This window comes from Magnolia sinica, chromosome 1 (assembly GCF_029962835.1).
Source record: "Magnolia sinica isolate HGM2019 chromosome 1, MsV1, whole genome shotgun sequence".
In the NCBI taxonomy this organism is placed as follows: Eukaryota; Viridiplantae; Streptophyta; class Magnoliopsida; order Magnoliales; family Magnoliaceae; genus Magnolia; species Magnolia sinica.
The window spans coordinates 4,304,405-4,315,561 of NC_080573.1; the positions used below are offsets into that span (position 1 = coordinate 4,304,405).

An 11,157-nucleotide genomic window follows, 5' to 3' on the forward strand; every position below is an offset into this window, starting at 1 on the left:
AAAGCTACAAAGAGATATTTTTGTCTGCCAACAATATAAAAAGTATCTTGTTGGCTAAATTAAAATAGTTTTATATGCTATGGACAACACCTCTATTACATCATAATTGATAATTATTTTAATTAAATTTCTAATTTTTTAAAGAAATTTGAATGATTACATCCCAACGTTGTCAGGCTTTAATCATTTAAAATTAATTTCTTTCCATAATCCAGCCCGTTTATACAACAGAGCTTCTCTTGTGGTGTGGAAGTCAAAAAAAAAAAAAAAAAAAAAAAGCCTCGGATTGAATAATTCCACCTTAAGATTATTTAATGACCATCCATTTTAAAGCAAAAGAGACAAATTTGATCAGACGGTTAAAAATTTACCCAATTTAAACATTTTTCTTATTTTTTTATCCATTATACAACGTCATAGTCATCTTGTAAACGGTTTGTATCGAACCTCGTTTTTGTACCGCAAGAAGGATTATAAAAACATGTATTTTCATGCCGGTGTGATGGCTAATACGCAAGCATGTAGAAATTACTTCATATTTTACTTAGCTTTTATTGGATGGTCAAAAATGAAAAATAGGACCATTGCAAATCAGAGCCTAGAATTATTTAACCAATATGATTGTGATTGCAACTTTTAGACAGTACGTTCCACAATTTGGTCCGTTTAATTTGAGTTATTGTGTGCCACGTTTATAATTTCTGAGAGTGACTGCGCATCAAGTCTCATTGGCTGCCTGAGTATCATGTCGGTGTGATAGCTAATACACAAGCATGTAGAAATTACTTCATATTTTACTTAGTTTTTATTGGATGGTCAAAAATGAAAAATAGGACCATTGCGAATCAGAGCCTAGAATTATTTAACCAATATGATTGTGATTGCAACTTTTAGACAATACGTTCCACAATTTGGTCCGTTTAATTTGAGTTATTGTGTGCCACGTATATAATTTCTGAGAGTGACTGCGCATCAAGTCTCATTGGCTACCTGAGTATCATGTCGGTGTGATGGCTAATACGCAAGCATGTAGAAATTACTTCATATTTTACTTAGTTTTTATTGGATGGTCAAAAATGAAAAATAGGACCATTGCGAATCAGAGCCTAGAATTATTTAACCAATATGATTGTGATTGCAACTTTTAGACAGTACGTTCCACAATTTGGTCTGTTTAATTTGAGTTATTGTGTGCCACATATATAGTTTCTGAGAGTGACTGCGCATCAAGTCTCATTGGCTGCTTGAGTATCGTGCCGGTGTGATGGCTAATATGCAAGCATGTAGAAATTACTTCATATTTTACTTAGTTTTTATTGGATGGTCAAAAATGAAAAATAGGACCATTGCAAATTAGAGCCTAGAATTATTTAACCAATATGATTGTGATTGCAACTTTTAGACAGTACGTTCCACAATTTGATCCGTTTAATTTGTGTTATTGTGTGGCACGTATATAATTTTTGAGAGTGACTGCGCATCAAGTCTCATTGGCTGTCTGAGTATCATGCCGATGTGATGGCTAATACACAAGCATGTAGAAATTACTTCATATTTTACTTAGTTTTTATTGGATGGCTAAAAATAAAAAATAGGACCATTGCGAATCAGAGCCTAGAATTATTTAATCAAATGATTGTGATTGCAACTTTTAGACAGTACGTTCCACAATTTGGTCCGTTTAATTTAAGTTATTGTGTGCCACGTATATAATTTCTGAGAGCGACTGCGCATCGAGTCTGATTGGCTGCCTGAGTATCATACAACTCTGAGAGAATATCCGCAATGACGAAGTTCGTGGACACTATTCTTCGAGAAGCGGAACTTTCTCCTTTAATAAACGAAGGCCACAAAAATGATGCATGCTGCAGGATCACCGATTAAGTGCTACTCCAGCAGTGGGGACTCGATGATCCAAACCGTTCAATTAATAGACCCCACAATGTGTGTAGGATTTTAATTTTTACAAGTCCCAAATTAATCAATCCAAACCGTTGATAATTCAGGCCCACCTTGGATGGTCCAGCCACCAAAAAATCTCCCAGATAGTGAGATCCTAATCGTCAATATGCCGCTAACCAAGATGGCGATTAAGAACGAAAATGTCGACTGCTTTAGAACTTTGATGTTCGAGTCTCAGGGTATTTTGGTGCACGTGCGGTCTACAGCGATGCATCACAAGACAGTGGGCCCCGCTTGTAATACGGGAAACCCCGAATGGTGGGGCCTTGTACATTGAGGAATCATATGGCACGTGTGGTACGCAACTTTTTTCAGTGTCTATGCAATGCCAAAGCTGAAAACCCGGTTTGGTATTGAGGTTATCCAGACCATTGTTTTGTTATCCGCCGCTGATGGAGCATGGTCGAAGATTACCAATGATGACATTTTCGGTTGAATGTGGACCGTTGAATGTTTCTCTATCCACGGTAGGAACGACAGCTGGAGTACCGAATGCCACTTGTGTAATGTACAAAGATGAAGGCCATCTTGTCACGCCCCACGTGTCAGTGGACCCAGGAGCAGGGTGATGATTCACCACCATTTCTTAAATTATACTGATTTTACACCGTACACGTGGCATTGTACGAACAATTCAACAAATGAAATCGTACGGATAAATTGTAATGGGAGTGTGTCATTGAGGATACCTATTTTGGCAAGTGGGTCCAATACTTGGACGGTGTAGATTGCCTACACGTACGATAGGTATATGACATATGAGACACCACCACTTAGAGGATAGCGGTTTACTGCACGTGAGCGGTTCCCATCACCTGCAGGAACATGCAAGGAAAGTACTTGGGTACCTCGCGCTAGGTACCTGCTGTGGTTACTTTCACTAACGTGGGAGAACATGCTTAATGTGAATAAAATCCACACCGTCCATCACGTAAATCACTATGTTTTCGCCTTAAATCCAAAAATATGATGATTCAATACTCAGGTAGTCCATAGAAAACATTATCCATACTTTAATTCACTTGGTGTAGCCTATATAAGTTATGGAATGCTATGATTTTCAAATGAATTTTTATCCTAGCGAGGAAAATCAGATGAATGGATTGGATGGAATATAAACATCACTATTAGTCCTACTCAAAAACTTATGGTGCTTTCCATCCCGACTCTTTCCAGTGGTGTGGTCTACATGAGATTTTTATGATTATGATTTTTAGATTCAACTGCTATAGAGAGGAGTAGTACCTAATGGACGTGGTGGATCTACTGAAAGTTTCATTCTTGTCCATCTCGGTTTTCGAAATGAGCCGGTAAGTATCCAGCGCGAGAAACCCTAGCGTGGCTCTGCATAAAACGGAAAGTTTAAAGGGACGGCGGAGAACGTCGGAAAATCAGTTGGACGATTCTAACCCTGACTTGCCAACTTAGTGCCGCAGATTGGGTACTACCCCGCCGGTGATGAGCTCGGAACATCCTGGGGCTCTGAGGGGCCTACCGTGAAGTATGGATTTATCCACACTGTTCATCAATTTTTAAATATCATTTTAGTCATGGAATCAAAAATGAGGTAGATCCAAAAATCAAGTGGACCACAGCACAGGAAGCATCGTTGATAATGACACACACCGTTGAAACCTTAATAGAGTCTACCGTGATTTTTATTCACCATCCAACCTGTTCATCATATCACATGGATCTCGTTGAAGGGAAATCATAAATATCACCTTGATCTAAAACTTCTACGGCTCCAATAAATTTTTAATGGTGACCGTTAAATATATACTTTGTGGTCTTATTAACCTTTGGATCTGCCTAATTTTTATACTTAAAGAATAATATTATATTAAAAAATATATGGACGGTGTGGATAAATTCATACATCATGGTGAGCCACTGGAAACCCAAGCCTGTGCCGAGATTGGTACGGGGCGGGGGTAGTACCCAATCCGTGTCCTCTTTAGGCTTTAGGTTTTCGACTCTCCTTTGGTTACGTTGTCTGTTTTTTCATCTATAAGTAGGCGTCTGTCGCCAACCTCTTTTCCATCTTCCTCTCTCGCCTTTCTTCCCTCAGATCTAAAACGATTTCCAGATTTCCTTCGTTTTCCAGAAATCGTTTCTTCAATCTGGCCGGGAAAAGGTCAGATCTGGCTTCTCACCCTCTCCTTTTCAGCTCAGATCTCTGTTCTTGTGTTTCCTTTTGCTGCTTTTGTTAGAATTCGTGGTTTTCTGATTGATTTTACGGGTTTTTGCGGTTTCTATTGAAATCGTCTCGATGAGATTGCGAAGGAGCTGTTTTCTTTTCCTTTTTCTTTTCTTTTCCTGGATTGATTTTCAGTTGTTTTGTTATAAATCGATTGGATTTGTTCTTTTTTCTTTTCTATAATGTCATCGAAGTCGCTGATTTGTCTTCCAAAGCATGCATCTTGTTACGAATTTGCATTTTTTCTGCAATTCTTTTTTTCTTTTTTTTTTTTTTTTTTGTAATTTGATTAGTATTTAGGTCTGATTTTGTTGGAAACTGTTTCATCTGGATTTGATCTTGGTATGAGGAAAGATATGATGAAATTTATATCACCGAATTCGTTTCAGGAAAATACTGTAATTTTCGATTTTAATTCAAATCTGAGGAAATCTGGACTCATAATGTATTTTTAATTGTGTAAAATATTGCAGAGAACAGAAAAGAATCACTGATATTTGTCGATAATTTTATTTATTTTTATGTTTATTTTTAATGACCTATATTTTCTGTGTCTTTTCTAAATGTGAAAATTCAGAAAAAGATTTTTTTTTTTCTTTTTTTCTTTTTTCTACAGGCAGGTAAGCTCCATATTCTCATGGTTGGGGCAGTCTAGGCTCAACGTTTTTCTTTTCTTTTTGTCTTTAAAAAAAAAATTTGCTTTTTTTCTTTTTTGTATGAAAGCTATAATCGAATGTCGTATGAGAAAAGGGCTCGAATTGAACGCATGGGAGGTTGTTTGTGATAGAGGCACTGTCCAACTATACTAGGGGATCCATTCTATGTATCAGAAAACAAAATGAATTGGAAAAAAATACTGTGTCTATGATTTTCTGTTGATTGCTCGAAAGGGACCAGATTCTCTGCCTCCAGAAGCACAACATTTTCCATGCCTCCATGTAATTCTGAATAAGTGGCATAAATGGATCAGATTGAAACCGTCCCTTTCGTGCTTCCAATACTGGATGGACCATGGTACAAAAATCAAATTGTTTAGCTAGTTCTAACCATTTACTTGGTGGCATACAAATGAACACTAAAAGACAAAAACCTGCAACGGCTCCGATTAAGTGAGGAAAGGCCCATTTGTTAGATAGTTAGGATACTATAATCAACCAAAATTTTGGATAACAATCAATAGATGTATGCCATGAGTGTGTTATGCAAGCTGGAGGCATGAGAATGCCATGCCTCCAGAGGTAGGTAATCCGTTTTCTCCTTTCTTTCTATTAAATGTTTTTTTTTTTTTTCTTTTAAATATTTCTCACAATCTTAAGGCGTGTCCATTCTGGAAATTTCCTCTTGTGTGCCTTTGTTGCATTTCCAGAAATGTGCATTGAAACAACACCAGGGCCAGGCCCTTCAAATTGGATGACTGCTGAGTTATTTTACTTTAGAAGGTTATATCCCTAGATTAAGTTTTTTTAGAGTAGACAAAGCTAGGAATGCTTTTAGCATTGTTAATTAGGAGTTTATATAGGGTATGAATTAGGCATACAGGGTATGAATTGGTAGAGATTTTCAATCTTCTTCCCTCTGCTGTGGTAGACAATGCCATTGCATGCCCCTTTCAATCGTTGTCTTTTCCAAGTTTCCATTAAATATAGTTTGTTTTCTTTTTTAGATTAATAGGTGGTCTCCTTGTTTTTTTTTCAAATTTATTCCATGTGTTCCCTATATGCATGTTCATTTGGATGGATTATCTCAATTTTCCTTGCAAAAATGTCGAAAACTTTCATGTTTTCTTAGTGAAGTTTGAGATGAAGAAGCTCAAGGAACTGAAGCACTTCTTGGAACTAGAAGTGGACTCAGATTGTAAGCAATCAGATGGAGATTCCTCTTCAAGTATGCAGTGAACTCTAAAACCCTTTTGAGCAGTACAGAATTCGTTGAAGCTTTGAGCTGCTGAATATAAGCTGAGGATGCAACCATGCATTGGCAGATTATCATGACCTCAAACGAGCATGATTTTTGTTTGGGGATCATGAGGGTGGATATCACCAATGTACTTGGAGTCTCGAGCCAGTTCATGGAGGCTCTTGAGAAGCTTTAACCTAAGTGCAGTCAAGTGTTTTTGTAACTTTAAATCAAGGCAGATTGTGACTGCTTGTATGTTTGTGTCTTCTTTGAATAATTGTTTTTTGCAGCTCTTCAGTTCTTTGTTCTACATGATGATTAGCATCTCATGTTTCTAACTCGGCTCATCATCATCATCATCATCATCATCATCATCATCCTATTGTTATCTATATTTGCTTTCTTGTTGGTGTATTTACTTGTTTTTCTAATGTGTAGAGACTTGCCAGCTTAGTCTGTTTAAATATTTTACTTATACAGAAAAAGTTATTGGTATTTTTTTTTATTTAATTTTTTCGATTCTTCAGCTGTTCTTTATGTATGACAGACATGTCTAGATAGCTGCAAGCATATACTTTTACATGTTTCCACTTTAGTATTTGATATAACTGCTTGTCGGTTATCCTATGTTTAACAATTTCCTAATTATCCTTGTTTCAGGTGTGCATTTCTTGTATGTGTGGGATTGGATATTCCTAATCGATCAAGCTCTTTTTCACTCTGGCCGCTATAAATATATCACAGTCTTCTCGCACCTCTAAGTGGGTGTGGGGTAACTATGACAAGGTGATTGTATTGTGCTGGTTGTGGGGATCCAAATCATCCTACATTTGGAGATTGTGCCGTATCTTGGAGGGTCTTTCACTTGATTATGGCTAAGGTTAGCAGTGGTTAGGATTCAGCGTGCTTAGTGCTGTACCTTCTTTCTGCTAGTTTAATTTTTAGATTCAACAACTTCAAATATGTAATCTGAACTTCTGACCACAACTGGTCAGAATAGTTTCTGGTCAATAGCTTTTAGATATTGCTAGTACTCTCAGTGTGTGAATGAAGCTTTGAGCCTGTGACACTTCTACATTCCCAAGATGGTTAGGTTTTCATGCTTCCCTACCTACATCCATTACCACAAGTCAAAGGTATGTGAAGAATTATTGTAAAGCACTCGAAATTTAATTGTTAAACTAAAGTATATGGGTCTATACTGACATTAAACACTTTTTTTTTAATCATTTCAGAAATTTGTTCCACAATCTGCTGAAGCAATGGAAAAGAAAATCCAGGATTCTCCAGATCTAGCCCCAAAGATTTCTGGTAGTTCTTCAAGTTCAAGCCCACTAAAGCTGAAGACAAATGACAACAATCCTTCCAACACCAGTGCGGAGCGAATGACAAGTTGCTCTTCTTTCGAGTGGTGCCTTAAATCAGAGGAACAGAACAGTAGTTCCCCTCCTGCGGACAAAGGAGAGGTTCTTCAGAAAATCAGCTTTAAGAAAAGTCAGTCTCTTGGAAGTGGATTAGATAAGGAGGGGAGAGTTCCTTGTGGTGTTGACACAGAGGACGAGATAGATCACGGTCTCTCCTCTGATGATTCTCATGAGAAGAGCTTTAACAGAATGTTTGATTCTTTTGATCACAACCGATTGGCAGAATCATTTGATGGAAAGGATCCAGGAACAGACTTGCTGAACCAGTCACAGCAAACTGTCATGGTTGAATCTTTTCATATAACTGATGATCTTGTGATCAAGGAATCCATCTTCTCCATTGGAGAGCCACAGCAATTAGAAAGAGAGGTGCAAGAAGTTTTTGATACACATTTATCTACCGAAAATGTTGGTGATTCTGGAAATCGAACCCCCAGTAGGATTGAAAGGATTGTGAAATCATGCTCTTTACCTAACCTCAGAATCTCCAGTGCTAGCCCACGAGATGGTTTGCCGGCACATGGATTCATGCAGTCAAGGTCTAGATCTTTTGGTGACCTGCATGCTCTTGATGTCAGGAGAGAAATTCCAAATAACAAGGATGAAGTACATTGTGATAACATATCGCAGACATCTCATTTACTTGGAAAAGGATTGCTTTACCATGAAGCTTCAGGTGAAGATTGCGTTGTTTCTAACCCAAGTGGTGGATCCTATGAAGTGGCAGATCAAGAAAGAGATCATATCTTTGAGAGTGGAAAACATATATATGAGAATCATTTTAGTGATGGATATGATTCTTTTAACTTCCCTGGTTTGGCAAAAGACTGGAGAGTATCCGAAATAGAAGAGGTCGATGAGGGAAACAACAACATTCAACAAGAATCATCAGTTCAGAGGTGGGATGAATTGCCTTGCAAAGATTTTAACATCAAGCGAATAGAGGATTGGGTTAGCAGTATTGATCTTCAGACCAGCTACCCTTTGCAAGAACTTGGAGAATGCTCTAATTCTACTCCCAAAATGAAAGATTCTGTCACAATAAGTGATGCGACTGCAGCCAAGTTTGACCATAGGATTACACCTGGCATGGAAGTGGCTAACAATTACATCTCTTCATTGTCTGCTGCATCTGCATCAGCGCAGATGGCAAATATTGGGTTGGTTGTGATCCCATTTCTTAGCGCTTTCAGCAGCCTACGGGTGCTAAATTTATCAGGCAATAACATAGGTATGTAAAAGCATGTGAATTCTTAAAATGTTCTACTTTCATATTTCCAATCATGAAAATTTTGAATGCTTTCTCCAGATCTTAGAACCTACTTAGTTTTTCGCTCTTTTCTTGGTTCAATAACACTATGCAACTTGCTTGTTCAGTGCGAATAACTGCAGGAGCTCTTCCAAGAGGTCTTCATATGTTAAATCTGTCAAAAAACAACATCTCAACCATTGAAGGTCTTCGTGAGCTGACACGTCTTCGTGTGCTTGACCTAAGCTACAACCGGATATTCAGAATTGGTCATGGTATGGACTAACTTGGTCTAGTATTCCTCTGCAACAATAGTCAAATATCTTTTAAATCATTTCATAGCCTTGATTTTACCATGTTCAACTTTTTGAATTATGAAGTGTCGTATCTTATGAGTTTCAGTTATATCACTGACTGAGAATTCTGTTTGTATGATATAAATTGATCTGCTGAATTTTGCTTAGAGTAGCTCAAATTTCAGAATTGTACTTATATTGTTATTGGAGCATTCTCATCATGTGCCTTCATGTGTCTTTTTGTCTCATACTTTGGTTACTGATTTGATGCAATGTTTGTCCTGTATTTGAATTTTATGGATCAAGTTGCACCTGGTATCGGGTAAAGATCTTTAAAAAATAATAATTGAAAGATAATAATTTTATTAAAAAGCCGCAGCCACTATATCATACAAATATACAACATATACAGGAGGAACAAAACTACTGCCACCCATCTGGGAGATGTGACGAGATACTTGACCCCGATGCCCACTCCATTACAAAGAGTTTAGCCCTCCTAAAAATGTCTATAGCTCTCCCTTTTTTATTTTTGAAACATCAATCATTTTTTTCTTAGCCATAATGCTCATAAGCCCACTAGTAAACTCAGCCTCTACATTCCCTGTTTTCCCTATACCTCCTCTGTGCCATGATAAGAGAAAGTTATCTATCAAACTCAAAAGCACCCAAAGCACTCCAAATAGCTGGAAGAAATTACCCCACACCTCTCTTGCAAAAGGACAATAAAGGAACAGGTGACCCACCAATTCCGCGAGCCTTTGAAACAAAGCAGGCACGTTCAGAAGAACCATATTTCTCTTACAAAGGTTGTCTATTGTTAACACCTTATTCCTCCCAATAAGCCACCCAAAAGCTGCCACCTTCTACAGGGCACCTTATTCCTCCAAATAGTTGGAAGAACTGACCCCACACCCCCCCACGAAAAATAGCTGTCCACCCTCATGTCTGCTATTATTCCTCCCATCATGCTTCCATCCCGGTGCAGCTTCCACCATCCACTGGAGGGGTAGACCCACCTTGAATCTTTGCAATTGGTCTTCTATGGTGTCATTAATTATGTCATTCCAACTTCCACATGTAATGCGATGAATTCAACATGCTTGTTTTGAATGAGATGTGGACCTTTGCATAATTCCTAGAACACCAGCAACATTTTCCCATTTTGCGTTTTATTTGAAACATGGCATTTACATGTCTGTATTTGCAAATCTTTATTCGTAACATACCATGCCCACCTTGACTTCTGATTCTTCATCTCTATGTATTTGAAATCCTGGTGTTAATTTGCTTCAATCTTCTCAATCTTAGGGTTGGCATCTTGTTCCTCTCTGAAGGAGCTGTATCTAGCTGGTAACAAAATCAGTGAGGTGGAAGGGCTTCACCGTCTCCTCAAGCTGAACGTCCTAGACCTCCGCTTCAACAAGATCTCAACTGCAAAATGCCTAGGCCAACTCGCAGCTAATTACAGCTCCTTACAAAGCATCAACTTGGAAGGAAACCCAGCTCAGAGAAATGTGGGAGATGACCAGCTGAAAAAATATCTACTCAGCGTTCTTCCCCATCTGGTTTACTTCAACAGGCATACAATCAAGAGCAGCGCTTCGAAAGAAGTCGCTGACCGGCCAGCTCGATCCTCCACTGCTTATCAGTTTGACCGTGGCCTGAGATCAGAGCACAAGCTATCCTGGAGAGGGAACCATGGCTCATCTGCTCATAAGCCAGCATCTTCATCTAGCCATGGGCGTTTGAGCCAAGCTGTTGCTGGCTTGCCAAAGCGGTCAAGGGGCCACCACGGGCGGCGACCCCCAACCGTATCAAGAGGAACTCAACATCAGCTGAATATTGGAAGCAAATTAGTGAACTTTGCTTCAAGCCATTCCATGCGCCGTAGCCGAAGCGAGGGAACCCTGTGAGATATCCTGCTTCAGACATTCTGGTGATGATAGGTGGACGTGGATCTAGGAATAAAAGAAAATATATTTATGCAATGTAGGCTTTTAAAATTTGGATTTTTGTTTTTTAGTGTTTTTGTAGCATGGGTTGTTATCATGCAGGTTGTGTTTATCTATTTCGATACTTGGAACTTGTTTGCTTTGGGGATTTTATCGAAGTTTATTTTTATCTTAA

The 11,157-nt window shown here is 38.4% G+C and overlaps 1 protein-coding gene across 2 annotated transcripts; it reads left to right on the forward strand.

Moving 5' to 3' along the window:
* The first annotated feature begins 3,961 nt into the window (after positions 1-3,961).
* On the forward strand, positions 3,962-11,157 carry LOC131237185 (uncharacterized). 2 transcript variants are annotated; one of them, XM_058234859.1, is made up of 6 exons: positions 4,037-4,099; positions 5,951-6,046; positions 6,719-7,194; positions 7,294-8,713; positions 8,860-9,006; positions 10,339-11,157. In XM_058234859.1, exons 3-6 carry the CDS (start codon positions 7,144-7,146, stop codon positions 10,941-10,943), a joined length of 2,223 nt encoding a protein of 740 aa, XP_058090842.1. In that variant the 5' UTR covers positions 4,037-4,099; positions 5,951-6,046; positions 6,719-7,143; the 3' UTR covers positions 10,944-11,157. The 2 variants fall into 2 exon arrangements, with proteins under 2 accessions (XP_058090848.1, XP_058090842.1); XM_058234865.1 differs by lacking the exon at positions 5,951-6,046 and having other exon boundaries at positions 3,962-4,099.